At 44.4% G+C, this 27,751-nt stretch overlaps 1 protein-coding gene across 3 annotated transcripts in view; it reads left to right on the plus strand.

Annotated features, from left to right (window-relative positions):
- Positions 1-26,581, plus strand: part of KIAA1549L (KIAA1549 like) — a 196,408-nt gene extending 169,827 nt beyond the window's left edge. For 2 of the 3 annotated variants that reach the window (XM_016147119.2, XM_016147116.2), the window contains 5 exons: positions 8,211-8,561; positions 18,060-18,157; positions 20,424-20,572; positions 21,501-21,652; positions 23,348-23,629. In XM_016147119.2, the coding sequence (XP_016002605.2) occupies positions 8,211-8,561; positions 18,060-18,157; positions 20,424-20,572; positions 21,501-21,652; positions 23,348-23,629 (1,032 nt within the window). Of the gene's footprint in view, positions 1-8,210; positions 8,562-18,059; positions 18,158-20,423; positions 20,573-21,500; positions 21,653-23,347 lie in introns of all 3 variants that reach the window. The other variant, XM_016147117.2, reaches the window with a different exon arrangement.
- The last annotated feature ends 1,170 nt before the right edge of the window (positions 26,582-27,751 follow it).

Here is a 27,751-nt window from a genome sequence, read left to right on the forward strand (position 1 = left end):
AGGCAGGTTTCGGAGAGGGCCTTCAAATTTTTCTGCTCCAGACATGGATGAGGCAAAGTGATAATGCACACACTTGTGGATCCCGAAAAGTTTGACCTTGAAAGACATCTGTCCACTTTGGAGCTCACAACTCAAGAAATTCTAGAATAAGTGGCTCTAAGAATCCATTCCTTCTCTTCAACTCCATTTTAAATAAGGCTGTCTCATTGATTTTAGCATGTGAAATGTCTTTTACTGTTGAATACTTTTGAGCAGAAATTCTGCAGGCTCTATTTTAAGATTAGTTCCCATTCATCCATTCCTTGAATTTTCGTTAAAGTCCTACTATTTGCCATTCTGAGATGCTGCAGGAAACGTGGCAAAGTTCCTGCCCTCGTGGAGTTTATATTCCCGTAAGGAGATAGATCATAAACACCTAACCACACAGATATACAGCACAACATGGGAAGGAGGATCATGGAGGAATAAGGAGCAAGGCAATGGAGAATAACAGGCAGGGCTCTTCAGAGACCGACCAGGGCTGTCTTGGGCAAGTGACTTTTGAGCAGAAACCTGAAATGAAGGAACATTCTGGGCAGAAGAAACAACAAGTGGAAGGGCCCAGAGGAAGACCCATGCTTGGGGAGCCCCGAGAACATCAAGGAGACCCACGTAGCGAGATGCCTCTTCTTGGTTAAGAATCTCAGCTTTGACTTCTTCCTTTATTTCATCTCTATATCTCATCCATCAAGTCCTGTCAGCACACTTCCAAAATATATCACGAACTCATCGACATCTTCTTTGCCCATGCCCACCCTAACCCAAGCCCCTACCATCTCTTCTTGCCTGGATTACTGTAAGAGTCTTCTAACTGGCCTCCTATAAATTCCAGACCAGAATAGAGCCCTCTCCTGACCATGCTAGCATCTTGATCTTGGACTGCAGCCTCCAGAACTATGAGAAATACATTTCTGTTGTTTATAATCTACCCAGTCTATTATTTTATTCCAGCAGCCTAAACAGACTAAGACAATACATTTTCATGAATCTTGGATAAATAAGTAAGAGTGGCATTTCTAGGTCATAGGAAGGTGTATATTTAACTTTTTAAGAAACTACTCACAGGTTTACAAAGTGTGTGTACTACTTACGCTCCTCCCAGCAACGTGACAGTTCTAATTCTACAGTGTGTGCTTCAGGACCAGGCACTAGAACTAAACCGTGTTGGCATATTTTCCAAAAAGAGGATACTTAACGTTCCCAGCAGGGCTGTAATTTCCTTCAAGTTTGTTCCTGTGGTGTTTCAAAGAGAAGCTGAAATCACATCGATATTTAGCCACTGTGCGGGTCACCCTAGGTGTGTGGGACTGGTGTGCTCTTTTGAAAACAACGTTGTATCAGCTGAAAAATAATAGCAACTAAGGTGTTTCACCAGCAAAACGATTTATTTGGGAAAAAAGAAAAGGTCTCAACCCGCCCGGTACATGCAGACATGACAAGCCACACGCTCACATTGCAAGATGTCAAGATGGGGAAGTATATATTGGATAGGAAAAGGGAGCAAGGGGAGGGACAGGTAGCAGCCACAGAGCTTTATTGTCGGCGTGTTCTTCCTGTTGGGTTCTCGCGATGACATGGACTGCAAGGACTCTCCCCATAAGCCCTAGCTCTTCCATAGACCCATGTTCATTTAAAGTCTCAGGCACAATCTTTACCACTTGAAAGGACCACAGATGCTTGCTTTATCCAGTGGGAACCATAAAGCTCAAGCCCAGGAGACTTTTTGTGTTAGAGTGTGAAGAAACGGCCTTCGTTTTTCCTAAATACCTGTATTTTTTGCTGCTGAGTTGTGATACATCATAAGTAACCAAAGTCTTAAACATGTGCATATCCCTCACCCAGGAATTCTACCTCTAAGAATTGAACCTAAGGATAAATCCATGGTTATGTGCAAAGTTTTAATCATGAGTATACTTATTTCAGCCTTGTTTCTATAGAAGGATATTGGGAAACCACCTAAAATAGTGGACAGTTAAATATAGGTTGGAAACGCCACATGGCAGAATGCTGTGAAATCATTCAAAGTTATCCCTTATATATACATATATTGGTCGACAATGACATTTACTTATAATATTTTTATAACAAGGTTATAAATATATATATATCCTATTTTATAAAAAATCATACATATACATGTAGGTACGTGTATCTTCTGTTTACAAAATCATGACCCAGATGTCTCAGTCTGAGAGAATATTTCTGTCAACAAAACTAATTTTAAAATACTTCTCCTTTACTCATGTTGCCCAGTAATACTTCTAAAATTTGTTTTATTTAAATTAGTTTAATTTAAAATTCCCTCTCCTATTCATATGCCATAGCTGTTTGTGCACCTCTCTCCAAAATCTGCCGAAAAATCCTACAGCCCACACCTTGTCTGCCTCTTTGTCCTCCCCAGCTTCCTAGTCTCCATCACAGAAGTCTGAGAATCTGTGCGGCAAACAGTGGGCTCCCAGAGCAGAGGCAGGGGAAATGGGCACTGCTCAGACCAGCGTTCTTTCAGAGGTTTGGGGTGGGGTGATGGGTGGGGTGTGGGTGTAGGAAGGATAGGAAACATCTGGAAGGATATGCACGAAGGTCAAAATGTTAACAGTAGTTATTTCGTAGGTGATAGGATTAGAGTGGATTTTAACTTTCTTCCTTTTGCTTTTCTGTATTTTCTAATTTTCTACCATGAACAGACATTCCCCGATTAATTTTTGGAATTTTCGTGGAAGTGTGTCTTGATTAGTTTATAAGAATAGTTTTTAAAATAATTGTTCCTCAGTGCTTCTCAGGAGTGTGTGGTTGGAGGAGCGTGTATGGTAAACTCAAGTTAAAAAAGTTTAAAAACGTATGTGCTCTGTCTCAGATATGGCCCCCAACGTTGTACTCAAGCCAACTGTCGGCCAACATTGGGAGATTTTTCTTTGCTACTTTCTCCCTCTTTTTGCCAAATGAAAGCAAAAGGTATTTTCAGAAATGTGCAAATTAAGGAGAAGAACTTGGGGCAAGTAAAACTAGTAGACATGATAAGCCTTATCTGAGAAATGGGCATAGCCGTAGGGCCCCCAGGGATTGGTAAAGTAACACATGTGGCAAACACAGCACAGGGCTGGCACATCACAGGGCCTCAAGCAGATCTGAGCGCTTGCTGTGTTCTCCTACTTAATAATTACTGGTTTCAGTTTGGGGCTGGGCCCTAGATTAGAGGCTGTGAATATAATGATAAGACACTGACCCAGCCCTCAAGGAACACCCTCCCAGTCTGTGAGAGGGAGTAAGTAATGATTATGATAGCAGCTAATATTTATTAAATGATATGTGCTAGACACAACTCTAAGCACTTTATATTTACATAACGGTGCTTTTCACCCATATAGTAATCTGTAAGGTAGATTATCTCAATAAATGTTTTATGGTGGTTTTCCTGATTACAGAAGCCTGTTACCTTCCTCTGTCAGAGCCTATATCTGTGGTATAGTAATGGATCTGTTTGTCTATATCATCATGGGTAAGAGCCTGATTGCTGAAATCAGACTCCTTGGGGTCAAGTCCCAGCCCCACTAATTATGTATCATTGATCTTCCAGTGCCTCAATTTCATCTGTAAAATGAGGGTAATCCTCATTCTTACCTCAGAGGTTATTGTAGGGAAAAGAGTGAATATGTATAAAACACTTAGAACAGTGTGTGGCTCCTAAGCTTCTAATAAATGTTAGCTGCTATTGTTATTGTCATTTTTTGTCCCTTCCTATAGCTTGGAAGCTCCTTGAGGGCCAGGTCACTAACTTACTGTTGTATTCACAACTCCCAGCCCAGGGCCTGGCATGGGGTTGAAATCAGTAATTACCTGCTAAGTAAAAGAACAAACTCAGTGCTCACGTGTTTCAAAGTGAGGAGGGAGGTGGAATCCTTTCATGAGTAGACATCAGAACGATGATAGTAGAGAAATCTGGATCCTGTAGAGCAGATGGAGTCCAAGAAACCGTAAACGTGAGAACCAGAAGGGACTTCACAGACCGTAGTTCAACTCTTCCATTTTACAGATGAGGATGCTGATGCTCAGGGAGCTCATGTGACTTGCCTGTGGCAGTGTGGCTCATTAGCATTGGAGGAAATTTGTTAGGGAAAGTGGGCCCTGTATCTTAAGCTCAAATTCCATACCCTGGGCAATTGGACAGGTTTTTTTTTTTTTAAATTTTGGTTCAGCTTCACAAAGCTTTATTGAATGTCAGGTGCCTTGTTGTGCTAAGCTCATGAAAGACAGAAGTGAGGTGAGCTCAGGGAGCATCCAGACTTGGGCAAGATCAGACATTAAATAAGCACACCAGGCGTGATGAGGGGTAAGCCTTATCTTGTTTTCATTTACAAATGTCAAGAAACTGAAAAACCAAGTGAGAACAATGGGAAAACACTTCTGTAGACCAAACCTGTTGAGATCATACTTGGATTATGACTCTGGGTTTTCCAGTTAAGGGGAGCCTCCTCTCCTCCCTGCCCATGCAAAATGGAAACTAACGGGGGAAGCAGAGGTTAATTTCCATTGGGGTGTCATGGGGTAGATGCTGTGGGATCCTGGAGAAAGTATCTCCACATCCCTAGCAGAGGTAGTATCTCCCTACCAACCTTACTCAGAAAACCCCCCAGCCCAGCCAGCCCCACTCCTGGGCTCTTGGGAGAATGAGAGAGTAGGCAGTTATTGCTAAGAAGTATATTTTTTGCCCTGTTTAAGGCACAACTATAAATTCACGTAATAAAAATCCACCAGTATGACTGGAAATGTATAGCACAGTTCAAGGGTGGGAAAAAAACCATAGCTCACTCCAGTGCCATTAATCTTCCACCTGGGAATAGTTTAGCATTAAGCATCCATTATTTATGATGGAGACTGGGATGTAGGGAGGAAGGGCAGCGTGTGGGTAGCAACCAGCTCTGACGTGGAAATGTAAGAGGCAGTGTGGTACTGCAGAGTATGCAAGGGGAGGGGCTAGGAGAGCCAGGCTCTGCCCCTGGCGCCTCTGCATGACTTTGGCTAGAGGCCCCAACCTCCTCATCTGTAAAATGGGCTTGAATTAAATGGTCTCCTAAGTCCCTTCAGGCTCTGAACTTCAGTTCATAGTATTCCGTGTATTGTGAAAAAAATGTTTTTCAGAAGCCGTATTCACTACCCTAGAAGGTGTCACCAGGCCTTCAGGAAGCTCATTCTCCTAAAGAACCCCAATTCAGAAAAGCCCCAGTGTACCCCCTAGCCCAGGGTCTACAGGCATGCACCCACCCAGACATGAAATGTCTCTGAGTTCCTGTTTTTCTTTGTCATAAAGGTAATTTTGTATGCTACTCCATAATCTATCTTTGCTTGTGTTAATATAAAAATAGTATTCTAAATTACTTACTGTGGAGATGTTTGTTGATAAATCTGGACTTGAAGGTCGACAGAAGACCTTGTTTTTTGATCTTGAACTATAGCCAAGCCCTAACTCTGGGTGATGACAGGAAATGTCTTAATTTCTTTTTTGTGCTTTCTGTATTTTTTATTCTTCCCTAATGAGCATATATTAAATACTAAAGAAAAGTAAAATTTTTAAACATGAAAAATAAAAAAGTTCTGACCTTCCATATATAGATTTTAAGGGGAAGGTCTCCTCTTTATGAATGAGTTCCTTGATGATGGGTTCTTGCTGTGCTCATTCTTGTGTATTCGAGGGCTTTATATAGTTATTACATGAGAAGTATGTGCAGTTGAATTAACAAAAGTGGTAGAGATGATGATTATGATGATGATGGCATTCTACTATTACCATGTTTTTACCATGTGCTGCTGCTTTTCTAAACTCTTTATATGCATCATATTTTTTAATCCTTATAAAACCCTTGGAGGCAGGTCTTATTGTTAGCCTCATCTTACAGATAAGGAAACTGAAACATCAAAAAGTTAAGTAATTTTCCTGGTTGGGATGTCTTTTCTGCCGTGTTCTGTGTGCTCTCGGCACACCTTTTGGATCTGGCCAGTGCTGCGATACCTGCCCGTTATGGAGTCATCTTCCCCGCACAGCAGCGGCATGGCTGTGGCACCTCAGCAGTCCCTAACCTCTCATCTTGCCCTGAGGCTTAGCTGCCACTGTTCAGTGGGGCACCTGTAGGAGCCCATTGCGCCCATCTGGCACCTGCACAGATCTCAGAGGGCAAGGACATCTTTAGGACGACCCTTACCTAATAGGGGACTAGAGCTGGTGGAGGAAACTTCACTATACAATCCGACATGCATTCTCCATGGTTTCTTGGAGGGTCCCCAGTGGGAGGAAGCCACAGTGTTCACAGCAATTACTAATTTAGTCCCCACCGTTGACTGGCATTTCTTCTATCCCCGATGTATTCATGCTAGGCCCCATTCCTATTCCCTCCCTAGAATTATTTTCCAAAATAAATTATCTGTATATAAACACGTCTCGGGCTCTGTTTTAGGGAGAGCCTAAGCTAAGACATTGCCCAACGTGACACAGCTGTTACACTATGGAACCCAGGTAGAAGAATATTCACTCTGTAAAATAATAATAAGCATCCAGAACCAGGGTATAAATATACAAATCTTTTTAAATGGGTGTGTGTGTGTGTATGGAGGAAGAACGCACATACACACTCAGATAGGCTTGGGAGTGGATAAGTATACCAAATGTTAATGGAGTGTTGGAACTTTTTTTCCTCTTGCTTATCTGTATTTCCTAATTTTTCTAAAGTGACGGCATGTTTCAGTAGACCACCCACCTTTTCCGAAGTTTCACTTTCCATGGTTTCAGTCACCGGAGGTCCATTGTGGTCCAAAAATATCAAATGGAAGGTTCCAGGGATAAACATGTGATAAGTTTTGAATCGCTGCTCCGAGTAGGGTGATAAAACCTCGCAGTGCCCCACTCCCACTCGGGATGTGACTCGTCCCTTTGTCCAGTGTATCCGATCTGTGTACTCTCCCCCCCATTAGTCACTTAATAACCAGCTAGGCTATCAGATGAGTTACTAGGGAGACCACATTCACTTAAATTTTATTACGGTATATCATTGTACTTGTTCTACTTTATTATTAGTTCTTGTTGGTAATCTCGCACTGCGCCTAACTTATGAATTAAATTTTATCATAGGTGTGTATGTATAGGAAAAAACATAGTATATGTAGGGTTCAGTATTATCTGCAATTTCAGGCATCCATGGGGGGTCTTGGAACGTATTGCCCACGGATAAGAGGGCACTACTGTACTTATGTATGTGATGGATGGAGAGCAGGGTGGCGAACTGATCGATGCCAATGTCTCCTTTTAGAAGTCTCAAGTTCCTTTAGCAGGCATTGGTAGCCATGGGCATACTTAAAGTGACCATGATTTAACTACTCTCCCACAACCTCACCATCAAGGTATAACAAAAGCAAGTCTCACACCAAAATCTGCCGCGACTTAGTAAATGAGCATTCTTTAGCAGACGAGCATGAGACAGTCCATGCAGCCTGCTCTGGAAGCTGGCGAAGTCCTAGTTCTCTGCCCACTTAAATACTGCAGCTACTCCCTAAATGCAAGGTTCACGGGAAGAAGGTAGGAGAACATTAACATTCAAGATAGTGGGTCTCAGACGTGAGCAGGCATCAGAATCCCCTACGGGGCTTGTTAAGCACAGATCGCCCCCAGGGCTTCTGAATCAGTGTGCATCACACCTCGAGATCGGCGATCTCGAGGCAGGGTTTTGTTACTCTTTCTGAAACTGGTATCAGGCAACCAGCAATTCCCTAACCAATGGCTGGACCATTTAGAGTTAGTCTGGAATCTAGAGCACCAACCCTTGTGGTGTAGACTACAGAATCCTCTAGATTCCTTTACCTAAAAGGCGTAAGGGCAGAGAATGTCTCTAAAAGGTTTTAGCAAGCACCGTCCATGTTGGCAATGGAGAGACAGTTCTCATGGTGATTACACTAATTAGCAAAGCCTGCGACGTGGGGCGCTGAAGTGCACAGGGAAAGCTGCGGCATGGCCCTACTGCTGGTACAGAGCTTATCACGGTCGTGTGAATTCCTGGATAGGACATCCAGGATGTAACAAATTAGCACATGTGCCAAATATCCCCTGTCCAAGCTGAACATTTTGAGCACACTACAGGCAACATTAATGGGAAGGAAATTAACATTAATGGATTTGTTTGTTCCCGCAGACTGAGCCTGAAATCATAGAGGAAACCAACATTGACAGAGTTAATGAGCCCCGGGGCTACGCCAGGTCGAGACAAGTGAAAGGCCACTCGGAGACCTCCACGCTGAGCTCCCAGCCCTCCATCGACGAGGTCAGGCAACAGATGCACATGCTGCTGGAGGAGGCCTTCAGCCTGGCGTCCGCGGGCCACGCAGGCCAGAGCCGGCACCAGGAGGCCTACGGCTCAACTCAGCACCTGCCCTACTCGGAGGTGGTGACCAGCGCTCCGGGAACCATGACACGACCCAGGGCTGGGGTGCAGTGGGTGCCGACCTACCGCCCAGAAATGTACCAGTACAGTCTGCCCCGGCCGGTAAGTCAGAGACCCACCCACCTGCCATCACGAGGTCATTCCCGCACAAAGTGTTCCAACGGGGTTCTCAGAGCTGGGGCTTCTAGTGATGAAGTCACCCTGGGATTTGGAGACAAACTTTGCTGGGCTCTCATCCCATTCTCCACCCATGATCCAAGCCTAAGCCTTTTAGTTCTGGGGCACAGGCGCACAGGAAGCACTACGTCCAACCGTAATACATTTTAAGATGAATTTCCTGTCCTGTTCTCCCTCCCGCGAAGGGCTGACCTCATTCTTCACGCCCTGATGGCTTCCTACATTTCCAGGTGTGAGGACCCACTTTAAATGTCAGTACGCATCACAGAGTTGCATGTTAGGGGCCCGTGTAGCCTGGTGGTTCAGAGCAGAAGCCCTGGAGGCAGGTGGCTTGACTTCGAATCCCAGCTCTACCACTCACTAGCTTTGTCACTTGGGAATGTCACTTAAATTCTCTACAGGTAAAATCAATAAATAAGAAAAATGACCTACTTCCTAGGGTTATTGTAAGGATTAAGCGAGTTGATATGTGTGAGCTACTAGAAGAACACCGGGCACATAGTAAATGCTCCAGAGGTGTTAGTTGTGATTATTTCCTTTAGTGGTAACTACATTTGAGTATCTGAGAAAGCATTCAATGCCAAAAAGCTTCCATAATGTTAACAATTTAATTAGTTTTGCATTTCATTCATCACCATAGCATCTACCTATCTTTCAAAAGCAGACTTGGTTTTATAAGCCATAGACCACAATAGACAATGTTTTATTATAGATTCTACCCTTGTAATATTTAATGGCCTATCCCCAAGGGTTATTCATTAATAGAGCTTTATAAATTGTTGTGTTATGTAATTACATAATAAAACTTACATTCACTGACTGTTGCACTGTTGCTAGGTACTGATCTAGGTGTCATATGTATGTTAACTCATTTATTCTTACTACAAGCCTCTGAGACAGATACTAGTTTTATCTCTATTTTACAGATGAGGAAACCGAGGTTATAGAGCTTGTTCAAGTCACACAACCAGCAAGGGGCAAAGCTAGTACCCAAGGCCAGGCAGTGTGGTGCCAAAGTCCACATTCTTAACCAGCTATTTCACCTTGTGCTATGTTACATGGCCTCTCCATCTGTTTAATTTCTTTCATTTGCACCTATGGGCTCGTGGAGCTTTATGATAACATCAACCCCCAACCTGCCGCCTCAAAGTCCACACTACACTGGTGCTTTGAAAAGTTTCTGTTATTTGACTATATAGTCTGTACACTATTGTGCATTTCCTTGCTGTTCTCATTTGCTGCAGATCACCCTACCCCCACCCCTCGCCACGCTCCCCACCCCCCTACCCCCGGATCACTGGACACTGCTCCAGTGATTCTCTAGCCTAACCTTTCCCTGTTGATTAAGCTTTAGCAGGAGAGACCAAAGTTTATTTCAAACTGAATGTCTGGGACAAGGATGGCTGTGCTTGGGTGGGGTTGTCATCACTGCAGGGTCTTGGGAGATGCAGGGTTTCTGTGTTGTTCATTAGCTCCAGGGTGATTAGATCTTGGGACTGTGACTCATGCTGATTAAGCTCACAACTGCTCTATTATTAAGAATACTAACTCGCACACCGGCACTGAGAAGCTGGATGACCACGTGGGCCAGCATATTTGCTTGCTGGTCAACAAGGTCTTACATGAAGTAAAAGCCAATTTGGGGAAAGTAAGGCATCATCGAAGAACTGGTTGTTTAAAGTCATCTTTCTCAGTCTGTGATATGCAAATCCAGAGAGTACAGTCAATAAAGGAAAGCGAGTGAACTAAGTGAGTAGAATAATGTAAAATTCTTATTATTTTTTTTAAGGTAAAATAGAAGACTTTGGGGCAATGCCCAGATCTTAGGAATACAACGAGGCTTCTGCTAGCGGGGAATTTTGCTGGATACGCTCAAGAAGCTCTGCCTTCTAGAAGCACGTCAGGAACTCTGGGGCCACCACTAGCCATGCTCGCAGCAGTGTAGAATCCAAACTTTTTTTTTCTTTTCAGAAAGTTAGAATCTCACCGAGCCTTATAAATCTAACACCTTAAAATACTTTCCCAAGTCTGTCATGTTACAGTTTCTAATATTTTTACTAATTGTCCATTAAATTGATACCTACCTTTATGGGGGAAGAAGGGATTTTCACACTGAGATTTAGAAAACTCCCAATCTTATCACATTTATACATATTTCTCAAGTGTCTGTCCCCTGAGAGAAGTTACCTGTATCTAGTCCGTATTGATTCACATTGACTTTAATTTCATTGATTCATACTTCCTGATCTCCATATATTGACCATGTCCCTGGATTTTCCCTCAGCCTGGAGTAGAATGGCAGTTGCCAGCCGAATGACCTTAGCCAGTGACTGCTACCCAGAGCCCGGATTCCTTAGCTATAAACGGTGGCGATAAGAGGGCCATAATGAGGATGAAATTCATGTAAAATGCTTAGCACAGTCCTGGCACCTAGTGAATGCCCAATACTTTTTATCGGTTATTAATTAGAGTGCTTTTTATGGTACCTAGTCCTAACACACCAAATGACTCGGAAAATGGTAGTCATTATAAAAATATTCTCTTTTTCATTGGGTTCCACTAATTATATCCCTTTTCCCGGACAGTTCTGAAACTATATCTTTTCCTCTTCCTGCTCTGTGAAATTCCTATAAGAGCACACTCTGGGTGCCCCAACTCAGAGTCCCAGAGAAGCTGCACTTGTGTTTAAAGATGATTCTCAAGAACAACTTGACCCCTCTGACTGGAGGCCAGATTCTGGAGATCTGTAAAGAAATTTAGGTTTCAGAGAGAAAAACTTAAATGACCTAGATGAATCTTCCAACCAATGGCAAGCAAGAAGATGCCAAATCAAGGCACAAATGTTCGTTGTGCCTTGATGTAACAAAACCATAAAAAATTTCATCATGGGACATATGAAAACTTAGATGGTTCTATTTGTTATAATTTGGGGTTGGTAGTTGTGCCAAGAAGGGCAAAAACATAGGCATGATATACTTTTTAAATGAGGCCACCAGAAAATAGAAAAGGCTTGAGAAATAACACAATAGGGATGGGTTATATCAAAGGCAGTTTTTTGTTATTAAGGTTTCCTTTTTTTTTTTTTGCCTATAACACATGTGGCCCCTATTTTCATGAAAGGAGAAAATAGCTAACAATACACAGTAGAAATGATGGTTCTTAACCCAAGTTCTTGCCAAGACCCCTTGTGCTATGATAATAAGAAAATCAATAGAAAAAGTGGCAATTTAGAATGATAACTATGATTACTTTTCAGCTTCCCAAAAGCAAGTACTTTGAACTCTGCCAGAGGATAATGGGAAGCTGGTGGTTTTAAATGCACGAAGCCAGACCAATGGCATTTATAGCATGGGAAAGGTTACTGCTGGCAGCTTGGGATTTCTGCACTGCATTTTAGGAGACTCTTGATCATATTTTACCCCTTGAATCTGTGAAAAAAGTAGACTCAACTCGTAATGACCAGTTGAATTTTGCTCGCAGCCATAATGGGTCTGTGCCAAGTAGAAGGAAAATGTCCTACAGCCTTCTTATTGGTATCAGAGTAGGGGATTCTGAGGAAGCCAGTGGGGTTAAACCATCTTCCCCACTAGAGGCTTTATAGGTGGAACTAACGGTATTAATAGTAATAACAGTAAGAGTTGCCATCTGTTGGGCTCCCTTGGTGTACCTGACACTAAGTGCTGTGTCGACATTATCTCTTCTCATCTAACACCCACCCTAAGAGGTCAGTATTGTTCTCCCTGTGTAGTCAGTGAGGAACAGGCTTGGAGAAGTAAAGAAACTTGCGCAAGGTTACACAGCTGTAAAAGGCAGAACTGGAGGTAGAACTGTCTAACGTCATAGCCCACACTCATTCCACCCCTCTGGCCAGGCAAGCCACAGGGAAGGCCTTCAGGCTCAGATGAGAACTCGAATTGCCAAAACTTGAGTGTGATCTTCTCAAAAGGAATCTTACCCAGTTTGAGGAGATTTTGTCCATTCCTGTCATTGCCCCTTGTAAGAGAGACATCTCTATTAGAATGAAATTGATAAGTCTGTATTCTTTTTCCTCCTCTCCCCTCAAAAAAAGAGCAAAACAAAAAGATCCGTCCCTAAACTGTTACTGATGATGAGATATGCAGACATAGCAGGTATGCATTTGCATCCACCTCAGTACTTGGGTTCAAGAAATATTACATTTTGTATGTTTCTCTCAATCAAATTTGAATCTGTTCTGAGCTCCAGTTGTGTGGGGAATTCAATGTCAGCTCTTCCTGGGCTACCTCCACCTCTGATTACGCCAAAGTCATTGGTGGTTTGATGAAGTTGGATCACTGGGAGAGGGTCTACCCCAGGCATTGTCCAAATCTCAGGAGTCATTGAAAGTCCGTCACTGTGTCATACATGGGCCAGCCAGGGCATGGGACCTTTGCTTTTGGGCTGCCCTGAAAAATCTCTTTTGAAAACCAACTGAGTACCCAACATCTGGCAAATGCATACCCCTCTAAGCTTAGAAGCATCATTTGAGTGAGTAAAAACCATAGCTTATACAGGAAAGCTGCACAGGAAGGGAGAGGGAGGGAGGAGAGGAAGTGGGAATACTTATTTCAGCCCACAAACTCGGGTGTGTAAGACATGTAACTTTCTATATAATCCTCTCCACATGCCAGAAGCTCAGTGTCCGTCAGTTCAGGATCTCCTCTATCCCTGGACTAAGCAAAAAAAAAAAAAAAAAAAAATGAGGGGCAGAGGGGGAACCGATAGGGTGCAAAGCATGGTGGGGGGGGCAGTGAGAAGGGTTCAATATCTAGTCCCAGTTTGTCCTCATCTCACTACTCTGGCTGGTGTCCCTGAGAAGGCTTTGTTTCCATCTAGTCTCCAGGTGTTAGATGCTAGGTAGAGCACAGCTGTATCCGGGTCCTACTGCTGACAGGCTCTCTCTAGACCTCTCCTTCCATTTCTGCCGTGCTGAAGCGTGTTCTCTCTCTCTCTCTCTGTCTCCCACCACCCTCGGGGAGGTGAGGTAATTCTCTGCTGTTGCCGATTCTGGGATTTCCTAAAAGTGAGTACAGGTCCCTTGTCTTTCAGATTCCTGAAGTGTTTACAGTATTTATATCCTCTTCTCTCCCTCCCCTTTCTCCTCCTCCCCGACTGAGACAGGACATAAAGCTCCTTCTCCAGACCCATAAACATCTAAACTTTCTTGCTTTCCTTCCAGTTCTCTGTTCCTTCCTATCCAAAGGGTGTTTACCTAATCTAGGGGCAGAGTAGTCTAAATGTACCCTGCTTCTTCCAAATCTCTTGTTTTGGCATTGATCTTAGGCTTTAAGTGCTCTTTAGGACTTAGATATTTGATAGTCAGAATCCTAAACTCCTGCAATTCGATGGCTGTTGAAACTCTAATAAGAACTAGTTCTTGGAATATCTTCAGTGTCTGTGGTCCTGCTTCTCTGGGACAGAAAGGTGGAATGTTGTCACCACTTGAGGCAGGGGAAGGGCCCTGGATTCAAGAAACTGTTGGGGAAAAAAAGTCTTGGTTACTACATTTACTATATCAAAATATTATCTTGTCTCAGAAAGAAGAGAATATCACTTATCAAGTACTGACTGTGTGCTAGATATTGCATTAACATGCAAAATGAGTCTTTCAAACAACCTTTGAAATAAGGGTGTGATGCTATGCCCTTTATCACCTAATGAGAAAGCAGGCACAGAGAAGGTCAGTTGCTTAAGGTCAAGCAACTGGTAAGGATCAAAGCTAGGACTTGACCCCGGTTTTGTCTGACTTCAAACCCATGCCCTCTGTACCACGCCACCCTTAACTTAGAATTGCAAGACAGTGCCCTTAACTGGCTCTGTGAACTTCAGCCAGTCAGTTCACCTCTCTGGGCTTCAGCGTCCCCCTTTAACAGGTAAGGGGTGTAATCTCAATGTCCCCTGCTCTTTCCAGCTTGAACCTTCTATGATTCCTGAGGCCTTGGAAGCCATCTAAATTCCTGTGCAGTATTGCTTTGTACCAGGAAAAATCTTCCAAAGAATGGAATTCCCTTAGTACTTGTCAAAAGTTCAAAACTTTTAATCTATTCTTTTGGTGAACTGCTAAAGGACAGACACAGGCATAGAAAGCTTGATCTCAGCTGGAAAACTGTATTAACTAGAGAATAAGCCTTCCAAGAACCAGAGATAAAAATAGGTTGTCTCTTCTGCTGAATATCATGAAAGGCCAAAGGAGAGAAGAGGGGCTATAAACCCTTTTCTCTATTTTGGGAAAGGCATGTCCTTACTTGCTGGTTTATAGATGATAATGGAATGCAAAGCTGGAAGGACGTCCAAGACAATGATGTTCACGTTCAGTGCAAAACCTTAGGGTTCAGGGAATTCTCCATGGTGTCATCATGCAGGTGAGCGCAAGGCCAAATTCATCAGGATACCCCTCCACCACCACCAACTTCAAGCAGAGAAGCCCTGCTTTAATCTCGTTACATATTCTGTCAAAATGGTTTCGTGGGTAAAGAAATACTTGTCTGAAGCCCCTGAACTACACCTGTGCCTTTTTTCATAAAGGGTCAAAAAATGAGGTGCCAAGAGACTAAATGACATATCTACACAAAATGAATGGCTAATCAAGACTAGAGCCTGGGTCTTCTGATTCCTAGTTCACTCAGCATTCATTCAGCAGTTACTCGGCACTGCTAGGTGCAAAGTGCTTTGCTTGGTAAGGTAGGAGTACCAGGCTGAGATAGACTGAGTTGCTGAACACCAAGGAGCTTAGGGGCTAGTGGAACTTCAGATTTTGGCTCCCTGGAAACTGCTTTAGCATACATAGTTTACTGATGCTCAAGAAAAAAGGGAAAAAAGAAAATGCAGCATGGTAATATAGCTTTCCATATTGACTTAGTAACTCTAGATCTGGGTAGGTGTTTTCTTTCGTTGTTGTTCTGAAAAGTTAATGTTGCTGATACACTTGTAGGTTGACAGTTATTTTCTTCGAGCACTTTGCATTCCATGGTCTTCTGGGTGCTGTTAGGAAGTCATCTGTCAAACTGTAATTCCCTCATAGATGATATGCCTTTTTCTCCAGCTGCTGTTAAGATCTCTTTGCCTTTGGTATTTTTGCCATTTAACAACGTCTCCAGTTGTTTTATTTTATTTATCCTACTTGGGACACATCGTACTTCCTGAAATGATTAATTTATTGATTTTATCAATTCCAGAAAATTCTTAGTCATTGTTTCTTCAAATGTTGCCTCTCTTTTCTCCAATTTCTCTCCTTTGGCATTTTGATTAGCTGCATATTAGACCTTCTTATTTCATCCTCCATATCTTTCACTTCTCTTTTATATTTTCTATCTCCTTTGTACTTCATTCTAGTCATTCCTTCAATTTCATTTTCTGGTTTATTTTTATCTTCACCTGTGATGAATCCGTTCCTTAATTCTTCCATGCTGAGTTGTTTTATTTCAGTAATTACATTTCACTGCAAAAAGTTGTAGTTGCTCTTTTTTTAGATCTGCCAGATGATTCCTTGAGAGCTCGTTTGGAGGTTCTAGCAGAGGAGCACAGCTACTCTATACCCTTGAGTGAAGAATGGTCCTCTCCTCTATCAAGGAAGGTTGTCCTCTTGGACCGAGCAGGCAGCTGTGGGAGGGACGCACGTGGAGTGGTGAGGGGGGAAGGGGACGCCCGCCGAGCCAGCCAGATCAGCCAGATTAACCCTGGCGATCAGTGGGGTGACAGATGTCACAGCCAGATCTCACATCCAGATTATTCCTGATAGTATTTCTGGTCAACTTTTTTTTTTTTTTTAATTTCTTACATTGTTATATTCTGTTTTATATCTGGATATTTCAGACTCTAAAGTCCTTAAAGATCTAAATCCCTTGTTTGCTTTTCCTACCGACTTTCACGTATGTTTTCTGGTCTTTGACCATGAACTCCTGTTTGTGTCATCTTAATCTCTGTCAATCCTGCTAACCCCTAGTTTAGGGATGCTTGCCCCTAGAGAGGACTTACAGTTGCTTCTGCCTGAGCCTGGGAGCACTGCGAGCCTCCCTCCCTGGAAGGGACTGGATTTACTGTGAGTGTCTGAGGTTCACCTGCCTCACCTTGCCCTGTCCCTAGGCTTAATCTCTTAATTGGTTGACAATATGTCATTTGTCTTCCAGGCAGCCCCACCTTTTATATTTGCTTACTAGTCACTATTTCCACCTCCAGTTTCAGCTCATGGTTTTATCTTAGTTTGCTGAGGCACGTGTGTGTGGGAGCGGGGGAGGGTGGAGTCCTTGATATTTCCCTTACATCTCACAATTCCCGTGGTGCATTAAAAGGTATGTTTTACCCAGGATCTAGCTGTTATTTAGTGGGTCTGCCCTTACAAGTATGTAGCCTGACATAATGCTGGAGGGAGAAGACTCATTCAGTTTAAAGAATCCTATTTATGGATTCCCTCTACTGCTGCTTTTTGTCCCGATGCCTTCAGGTTTAAAGTCTTGTCATCTGGTTCCTTGAGAGAGAGATGGCAGGTAGTGATACCTAAAGAAAAAGAATGAATGAGAAGCACAAGTTAAGCTGTGTTTTCCCAGAGAGCATCTCTAGTTTTTCTCTTGCTAAAGAAGGCACCGGCCTGGCTCTCTGATCCTGTCTATCACTGACCATTGTCCTTTTAGCCCCTTGAGTGTTGATTAAAGTCTTCTTTTAGTGATGGTTCCAATCCTTTATCTTTGAATAGTGCTTTATAGATTGCAAAATACTTACACATACACTGACTGCCTGATCTTTGGCAGCACCCCTCTGAGCAAGGCATCTTTGCCCCATTTCAGAAGAGGACACTGCGGCCCAGAGAGGTCACCTGACTTGATGAGGGATATAAAGTCTATTCATCAACAAACCAGGTCCACCACCCTTAACTCCTGACTTCAAACCCATCCCTCTCCCCCACTAAACCTGCTTTCCATGAGTGAGAAAGTAAAATGCAGTCAATGGTTCATTCATTTATTCTTCTAATATTGATTGATCATCTGTGATATACCAAGCATTGATCCAGGCATGAGGATACACCTGACAACAAAGCCCCTGCCTGCATCACAATCTAGCTGGAGGCAGATAATAAATAAACAAGCAATGATAAAAGCACACCAGGGAGAAGGCACAGGACGTACAAAAGCCCAGGTGGGAAAGAACTTGGTGTATTCAATTGCCCGGGACACCTTGGGAAAGAGTAATTAAAGGACTCTGTTACTACAGTGGCCCGAGCAAAGGGAAGAGTGGTAGGAGATGAGTTAGAAGAAGGGGCAGGGGAAAGCTGTTAAAGAAGATCTAAAGGAAAAGTTTGAGGACAGATGGAAAGTGACCCTCAGAAATTTCCCTTTTAAATAAGAAGAACCTGTCTGTTGATTGACTCTGGGCTTTAACAGATCGCCCTCTATTTGCTTGTCTCTTTCACAGGCCTACAGGTTTTCCCAGCTTCCTGAAATGGTCATGGGCTCTCCCCCTCCACCTGTACCTCCCAGGACTGGCCCTGTGGCTGTCACTTCTCTCCGGCGGTAACACCTTCCTTTCTTTGCTTTGTTGGGAATATTTGGGAAGGATTTGGTCCCGTGTACCCCCACCTGACCATGAAGGAAGTGGGGATCACAGAGGGTTGACCCACTTTCTCGTCACTTTAAATAGAAAGTCCTGTAGAACCCACAATTGAAGAAACCCAATGTCAGCACTCCATGTCCTGAAAGTCCCATCTTTGACCTCAAACATCTAAAAATGACTCCAGCTCAGGCCACAACAGGTGCCTCAAGTCTGGGCACCTCCTGCCATGTGTGCGCACCCAGAAATCCCTTTATTATTCAGGGGTGATGTCCAAGAGGCTGTGGAGCAGTGTGTCTGGGTATCCACCCCAACTCTTGACTTCCAAGAGGGACAGGCTGAACACACGTGAACTCTGAAATGTCCCTTGTGCAGCACATGTCCAACATTCTCTTTGCTCTGTAATGATATGAAGAGCACATGTTTTTGATATAGATAGACAAGAAAAACCAAGCCACGAGCAGTGGGAGATGTTGAGATGTTGGAATAGTTATCACGTCCAGGGCTGGGAGGAACAACTGGGCCCGGGGGTATGTATGGGCTACTACCCTGGCCCTCCTCCCCTAGCCTCCCCACAACACGCTCGTCACACCCTATCTGTGGACCACAGGTTTGAATTTTGTGAAAAAGTGAAGAAAAATGAGTTGCCCTCAGAAACAACTCTGCCCTCATCTCCAGGGGTGTAGAATGCCGAGCTGTGAGCTGTGTGTAGACACCACCCCTTGGCCCCAACCGAGTCGGGATGGGCTGGGAAACAGAAGACCAGGGTTCCATGTAATTAACTTGCTGTATAACTCCTGTCTGCTCCCTGTTTCCTTATCTAGAAAGTGAGGACAGTGACTTAAATGATCTCAAAGGCTCTGGGGCTGGGTGTGTGGAGCAGGACCCAGGGGTTTTCCTGGGAAGGATTCGCAGAAGGAGTAGCAAATCCTGGGAACAGCATGTGTGGAGCCAGGGCTGTGGGAGTGAGCAGGCAGGAAGAGGAGAGAGAGATCAAGAAAGAAAGGGAGACCGCTGAGCCTCCAGCACCCACCTCGATGTACAGTCACATCATCACAGCCTCTGCGTTTGACCCTTCCTGGAGGATACTGCAGGGGTTCCTTAGTTACTCCTGAGGGTTCTGGGAGGAGCTGCACATCCGCCATTTGTGGTAGACTTGCCGAAGGCCAGCATCCATTTCATTTCTTCTCTTAACCACCAGTCACCTCCCATGTCATGTCCTTCTGTACCGTCTGCCATCCTGGCAGATGATATCAGGTCACTCCCCCGCTCATATACACACCCGGAAGGTTAGAGCAGGGAGGAGCCTTTTGAGATGGTTCATCCACCCCTGTTGTTTTACAGAAAGGAAACTAAGGCTCAGAGAGGGGAAGGATCAGCAACCCAGACCTCTGCATTCCCATCCAGCTCCCTTGCTGTGGCTCTAAGTGACAGTGACAGCAGCTCCTCTGGGGTGGCCCTGTGGGCTGGCAGCCTGCCACCTGTTGTGGCTGCCTTTGCCTCCCTGCCGTTTTAATTTTAGGGGAGCCTGGATTCCCTCTGTGAAAAGGAAGATGGAGTCTGTGGCTAAAACACCCTTTATAATAAGGAGAGAGGCCCGGGCAGCTGAGCCCAGGCTGCTGGCTTCTTATGTGGCTTTCTGAGCCCTGAGTGGAAATATGATGATGTGTTAAATGGGCCAATTCTCTCCCTGCCTGTGGGGCCAAAACAAATGTGTTCTTGCGTTCATAAACCCAGGAAGTGCTCAAGTGCAAGGTCCCTGCCCCTGGAGCTTCACAGAATCTTAGTATCCATGCTTTCTGCCAGTAGCAGCAGGGACCGTGGTCCTCCCGGGTCACCCATTCTGGTGTCAGAAGAGGGGAGCGCCCCTACCCAATGGAGCCTTCTCATTGGCTGCCGATGATGTCATCACCTCCCGGGTTGACCATCCCCAGCTAATAGCCAGCGCTAATTGCTTGGCTTAGTTTTATGTAGAAATTGAGTGTTTTACTCCCCAGAGACACAAGAGCCACCCTCAGGGGGAGCGCTGACCTTGAATATCTAAAAATGACTCCAGCTCTGGCTGCCACGATGGCTGTTACCAGTCTGGGCGTGTTGGCTCCCTTTGTCACTAAGAGGCAAATCCAGGTCTGAGGAGCCCACCCTCGTGGGGCTTGGAGCCCACTACGTCTTCTTCCTCTGCTGCTGCAGGCTGGGGAAGCAGCTAACGTGGCCCCTCTGCCCGCCCAGGTCCACCTCTGACGTCGGCAGCAAGACCAGGATGGCTGAGTCCGCCGGACCGGAACCGACCCAGCTGCACGACAGCTCCTCCTTTGCGCAGGTGTCCAGAGGCCCCGTGTCCGTGGCGCAGTTGGATCAGTCGGCTTTAAATTACTCAGGTGGGCAAAAAGCCTGTGCTGGACTCCATCCCCAAATCCACACTCTACCTGCTACCTGCCGTCCTCGCGAATCCAAGCGACTGTGTCTATGAAGTCCCTCTGCCTTCAGTCGCCCTGGCTAGAAGAGCTACTGCTTTTATTTCTTAAAAAGATCTGAAATCTGACAAAACATTAAGAGGTGTTACAGCCAGAATATATTTTTAAAATTTTGCCAGACTTCAGGATTTTTATCATCATCATCATTATTACTATTACTATTATTATTATTACATATTTTTTAAGCATTACGGGTACAACTACCCACCCCCATCTCTGTTGGGTGTTCTACTTGTGATATGCCGGGTTTATCCTTTCCCCGAGTGAGGGACATATTGGTTATTTCCAGTTCTTTGTTATTACACACGATGCTGACATGAACATGGAGGTCTGTACATGTGCCAACTGGTTTTTTAGCTTATTCGAACCATTCCTTTTTGGCTAAAACTGCAAGCACCCAGTTGTCGGCACTTGTGAAAGCGTTCACTGGGTCCAGAAATGTCACCAGTGGAATCCTTTCCCTTTGGTTTCTTCTCTTGGCTCTTTAAAAATACCCGTTCTCCCGGGAGGAAAACACTTGGACGCCGATGTCATTTCCTCTTGCCAGGAGGTCTGCAGTGCTGGGATGGGGGTGGGGGAGCTGCTGAGGGCTCAGCCAGGGGAGCTAAGCCATCACTTCTCTAGAAAGTTGGGTCTGAGTCACGGCAGATCATGCCTTCCATGCCGACGGAGCAGGTGAGCAGGGCTGGGGCTGCAGGTGGAGGTCTGCTAACCCCTATAACCCCCCTCCCCCAATGCCAGAGTCTGCCCATTTCCCAGCTTCCCCAGCTTGTGCCAGGGTCAGCCCACTGGGTGTTGACCTAACCTCCCCCATCCATCTCTTCCGTGCCAGGTAATACGGTGCCGGCGGTGTTCGCCATCCCAGCTGCCAACAGACCCGGCTTCACCGGCTACTTCATCCCAACACCTCCGTCGTCCTACCGGAATCAGGCCTGGATGTCCTATGCGGGAGAGAACGAGCTCCCGAGCCAGTGGGCTGACTCGGTGAGACCCTTGCTGATTCCCTCACAACTTTACTTGCTTGGCACACTTTAGGGAGAACACGGATGAGAGGTTGAGACTGGGCGTTTTATTATCTCAGGTCCCATCCACCAACCAAGTGGCAAAAGTCAGCCCTTTAAGAGCAGACCAGTGTGGTAAGCCAGGGTGTCCTTTGACAGAGGAAGTAGGGACCTGTCTTCTAGTCCAGGTTCCACCTCTTCCTAGCAGCATCACTTTAATCAAATGAATTTTTATAACTACCATTTTGGTGTATTTTCTGTGTGTCAGACACCATGTTAGATATTCTATTTATATTTCTTAAGCTTCACAACCATCCTATCAAGTAGCTATTATTATTACCAAACTGCATCTCATTTTGCACATGAAGAAACTGAGGCCTAATCTAAAGCCACATGGATTTTCTAAGGTGCTAAGGCCACAGTTCAAACCTGCCTCTGTCTGCCCCCAAAGCTTTTTTAAAATTTATTTTTTTTAGCTTTAAAATTCTGTAATAAATTTTGAATGAAATACAGGAAATTGAAGTATTAGAAACTCAAGACTGAATTACTCTGCTCATCTCTCCTAAGGCTTTCTGCCCGACTCCAGCTGAGGGCTGTCTTGTCATCATCCCCTGGTTTTTTCTTTCATTACTACTAGCACATGGGACAGTGTACCTGGCCCAGCCCGGACCAAAGAAGGAAAGCAACCGGGATATTCATACCTGTCAAGGGCTGCTCTGTGAAAACAAAACAAACAAAAAACAACAACTCCCCCCCAACATACACACCAAAACCCAAGCAGACAAAAATAGCACATTGATGGCCCCTGCGGTTGGTTGCCTCAATTCCTGTGTAAGATCATCCAACATGGATTAAAAAGGGCAGGCTGTCTCTCCAGGCCCCTTGTGCCATATGCATTTTAGGGTTTGGTCTCTGCATTTGAACTACATCCTAGATTTAGGAAGCGCATCGACGCACAAAGCCTGGGTCATCTTTTCTCTCTGTCCAAATTCCAGGAATCCATACTTTCTGTCCCTACAGGTTCAAGTCAACTTCAGTGTTGGTATCTATTCTTATTGCAGTGATGCCACATCTGCACGACCTCAGGGGTGACGTTTAGCCTACATATATTAACTTTCCTGGTGATCAAGGCTTACCTCTTTAATTTCTAAAATATTTTTAAAATAGATGCCATCTGGCATTTTTAAAATTTTGGAATGAGTTCTGTCCTTCCCCCTCCTTCTTTAAAAGGGGAATGTAATTTGATTTGTCTTTAATAAGCGACTCAGAATCATTATTATGCCTCACTATAGTAAAACGACATTTGTAAAATGGTTTGTAGGATTATCGCCCCTATCAAATATCTCCAAAGTACTATAATTTTTGGAGTTATCACAAGGGCTATTATTATACTTCTGTTTGCTGAATTCTGTTTATATTTAAAAGGTAACCATATAGAGTCAGAGGTAAACTAAGATATGTTTCCACCAGCATATTCAGCGAGTCCAAATTACCTATTTTCTAAACGAGCTGACTCCAGATTCTGTAGCCGTACAGTGGTGTGTGGCCTCTGTTTTCTTCTGAATCTCTTTCCTTGTCCTCAGTCCATCCCTTCCTGCTCCCGGTGTCAGGCATGTCCTCTGACTTGAGCCCCTTCCTAATTCTAGGCCCTTCTCCTCTCTCCCAACGTCCTCTGCAGGTCCCCCTACCCGGGTACATCGAGGCTTACCCCCGGTCGCGTTATCAACAGAACTCTCCCTCCAGGCTCCCTCGCCAGTACAGCCAGCCATCCGGCATGCACCCCAGCTTGGAGCAGGCCCCAGGGCCCTCCACGGCAGCCTCCCAGCAGAGCCTGGCAGAGAACGACCCGTCCGACACACCCCTGACCAATATCTCCACTGCAGCCCTCGTGAAGGCCATCCGGGAAGAGGTGGCCAAGCTGGCCAAGAAACAGACAGACATGTTTGAGTTCCAGGTCTAATGCCTTAGCCCCAGGGGACTTCCGAACTCTGAGGAGACAGTCTTCAGGTTTCTTGAGCCTCATATGTTGGGACTTGAGGCACAGATGGTGGGTGAGTCCTTCTCACCCTTAGTTTCTGAAAAGATGAACAGTGGAGCTTCTGGAAAACGGAGGAAACTTGAATGACTAGATTCTCGGCTTGATATTCAACTATATGTCACGAAGTCCCTACTTGGGACCATATGTTTGATATTCTGTTACGTCGAATGTCTGAACTGTGGGTCTATTTCCCAATGGAGCCTTAGTCACGAGAGACACTAGTTAATCTACAGATTCCTGTTCAATGCCACAATTCAATAAATCACCAGAAAGGGGAGAACATAGCTCTATCTTCGGTGACCTCTGCATGTTAACTCTGTTTCTGCGTTAAAGGCAGTGCAGGCGTGTGATTAAGCACCAGACTGTACTCTCTCTCATTCAGCCATGACTATAATCATCAAAATCACCTCCAATCTATAAGGGAGGCACTGACTCCAGCCAAGAAACTTAAGTCCTTTTCTTTTCAAGATTCATATTTGAGGTCAGAGGCATTGGATGAAAATCAGTGCTATCAATGGCTGTACCTATAAGTCATCCTGATGCTTTTTTCCCCCATTAATTAAGCAAAGGCCAAGAAAGAGAGAAGATGAGAGGGAATGGTCAATTCGTGTTGCCAGGTTTTGACAAGGGGTTGTCCTTTTGGAACTGGGGTACCCTACGAGTTGGGATCTAACTGAAAGAGAAGTGGTGCTAAGAGCTTTTAGGATCCTACAAAAGAAAAACCATCATTGGGGGAGCTTTTAATTTGCCTGGCAATGAAAGTGGCCTGGGAATGAAGCTTCTCTCTCTGGGGGCATAATAGACGCACTGACTTTTACAAGACCATCTCTGTATCTTCAACAATGACGTCCAGCCTGTGCTGCTGAGTGTCACAAAAGGAAGTAATGACGATGCCTGCTATAAGCAGGAATGGGGGATCCACAGGCTCCCCAGGCTGCAGCCTCTGTTTATAGAAGCCTCTGAATGTAGAAAATCTGTTGATTTACGTTTAAATGTAAATAACATTTTAAAAAGTGTACAGTTAGCCTGTCTCATCCCTCCCTGCCCCCTGTAGTTAGTGGATGCTGGATGATGTTTGCTGAAATAGCAGGGCTGCTGACCTTGGGAAGGTGATGTTGCAAGTCGCCCTCCCTGCCATGGCGAGTCGGCCTCCAGAGCTCTGAGTGGACGCTGACACACAGCCCCAAGTCACCAGCCACAGACCGTCCACGCGAAGCAAAGCGGCTGCTGATGGTGGGCAGCCCCGGGGGAGGAAGCCCGCTAGTTCCCTGACCCACTTTGGGAGCTGTGCATAGTGAGGACTCGGTATCTGTTGGAGAGCGAGGTCCTGTCCTGCCTTCACCCAGGATCCGTGTAGCTTCAGCTGTATCCGTTCCCTGTGAGCCCATTATTTCCATTCTCCTCATGAGTTTCTTTGGTCTTTACTGAGAGAAGGTGGAAATTTAAAAGTCGAGAGAAGAGTAGGAGCGGAACTGACTGGAATGGGAGATTCAAACTGTCAAAGCACAGACTTTTCAAAGAAGCCGTTTTTACTTCCCACTGGCAAATTGCCCTTTCTGGAATGTTCTGGAGATGATGTGTCATGGGATCCCCAAACAAGTCTCTTGTTCAGGTGGTATTAGGTAGTGTCTTTTTGGTATGCTGGTTGATCTTTCATAGTGTTAGTTTTTTGTTACTTAAAAAAAAAAATCAGCTATAAATAAAATGTATTTTTGTAATTTCCATGTGTATATATGGTATATTTCTACCAATGGCCAGTTGTTGTAATCCAAAACCTAAATCAGCTCGCAAAACACAGTAGACAGTGCAAGATTTTATTGACAGGTTAACACAGTGTCTAAGTCTGTCCAAATTGGTATTCAATGCACTTGAATGAACAAAGAGCCAAAGAAACTCAGCCTTTTCATGTAAACGGTATGAGTCTGATAAAGTCAGCTACATTGTCCCGCCTTATCAATAACATCAATATTTCATCAGTGCAATGACATCAACCCAGTACTTTGTCGAATTGGTAAATGCCTGAAAATATTGTATGTGAAAATAGAGTTTTAAGAGCTTAGTGTAATTATAATATATGCACATGCTTCAAAGACAGTGTCTGAGCTTTGGGTGTGCCAGTGACTCACAGAGAATGAGCCTACAGTTTGCAGCGGTATGGCTCCCGCTTCCTCAGAGGATGGAGAAACAAACTATGGCAGTCTTCACAGAACCCTATGAAATGGTACGTTGATCAACTGAGACAAGTAAAAATATAGCCTGTTAAATCAGATACTCCCTTAAACTAGACCCCATAGGTTTAAGAAAAGTATATGGGAGGAAAACCTGAGGTCGGTCTGTTCACATTTTCCTACCAGTGGTGGAGACAGCTGCCATCGTTTGATTTTCTGTGACTCAGATGTCGTCCCTTTACTGAAGAGTCTCCTGACCTCATGGAAGTGACAGATACCTGGACAGCTGCCTCTGAGGAAAGGCAGATGGTCCAAAGTGCCTCATGGAAGTGAAAACAGAGTTCCATGGGAGCCCAGAGGCTTTGTGTTTCCCGCAACCCTCCAGACAGTTGAAGAAGCCACAAGGACCTTGGTGATTTGGGAGAAAGAAGCGAAAGTCCAGAGAAGTAGAGTGACCTGCCTGAGGATTCCAGCCTGAGCCTGCTGATTCGTGATCCAGCCTGCGTTCCATTCACCATGCTGCCTGCACGCTTTGTCTCTGATGCATTTCTCGAACTGTGCCAGGAAGTTTAAAAAGTAGACAAAGGTCATGTGAGAGACTCCCTACGTTCTCATAAAGAAAAGATGATTGATTATGTAAAGAACTTCAAATAAAGTGTATAGAGGACAGTGCATTTGTGGCATAATAAACATTTTTTTGGAACTAGTTTGGATGTGAGTTTTCTGCATTCTGAAAAGATATGCATTTTGGCTTTTTCCAGAGAATGCCATCAGGGAAATGGTGTTCTCAACTACTGTTCAAGACTAGGGGTGTATTCCTCTCTCAGTGCCATGGATCCAAACAGGAAGGGAGGCCATGACGGCTTGTCATTGTGAGGTAGCGGATTCCATGCTCTGCACTGGGGGAGGCAATCTGGTGATGCAGGAAAAAGTCTGTTGTGTGCCCTGGTACCTGTGATCTGAGGTAGCAGTTTTTACCAGTGGAGCAGGAAGTTGCCTCTCTCATGGTGTGCTATACTCTGAATGCTTGTGTCCCCATTACCACCAATTTATATATTGAAATCCTAACCCCCCTTGTTATGGTATTAGAGGTGGGGCCTTGGGCGTGCTTAGGTCATGTGGGTGGAGCCCTCATGAATGGGATTAGTGCCCTTATAAAACAGAACCCCCACCCCCACTCCCCAGGGAGCTCTCTTGCCTTTTTTTCCTTCCTGTGAGGATAAAATAAAAAGTCTGCAGTCTGCAACCCAGAGGAAGGCTCTCACCCAAACCCCACCATGCTGGCATCCTAATCTGAACTTCCAGCCTCCAGAGCTGTGAGAAATACATTTGTGTTGTATATAGGCCGCCCAGTCTATGGCACTTTGTTATAGCAATCTGAGCTGACAAAAACAGGACAAATTATGTAAGAATCGATTCTTTAGTCCACAAAGTTATTGTGCATTTGTTAATTTAAGAATTCAGCAGAAGAGTTGTCATTTCAGAGCAATCGATGGAAGAATGGATAAGAAATTGTTAGATTTGTGATTTTAAACAATTCTGAGAGTACAGATGGAAGAGAATTTAAATACCTGACTAAAAGAAATGTTTCTCTAACAAGCAGAAATTAAGGAAATGGGTCAAAAGATTTAAATATTGATTAATAAGCTGCCTTTTTCTACATAATCCATAAAACAATAGATATTATTTTTAAAGTTTGAGAAGAGAATTTAAACAATTCATTCCTTCTGCTACACGTCAGAAAATAGTTTGGACTTTCCTTTCAAAATACAGCCAAACACTCTTAGGGAAAGACAGTAATTTAGCTTGGAGCAGTGACCAACTTGGATGCAAGTATTGGAAATTAAATTCTGCCACTGAATCAACCTTAAAGGTA

The sequence above is a fragment of the Rousettus aegyptiacus genome, unplaced genomic scaffold (assembly GCF_014176215.1).
Source record: "Rousettus aegyptiacus isolate mRouAeg1 unplaced genomic scaffold, mRouAeg1.p scaffold_m13_p_5, whole genome shotgun sequence".
Classification (NCBI taxonomy): domain Eukaryota; kingdom Metazoa; phylum Chordata; class Mammalia; order Chiroptera; family Pteropodidae; genus Rousettus; species Rousettus aegyptiacus.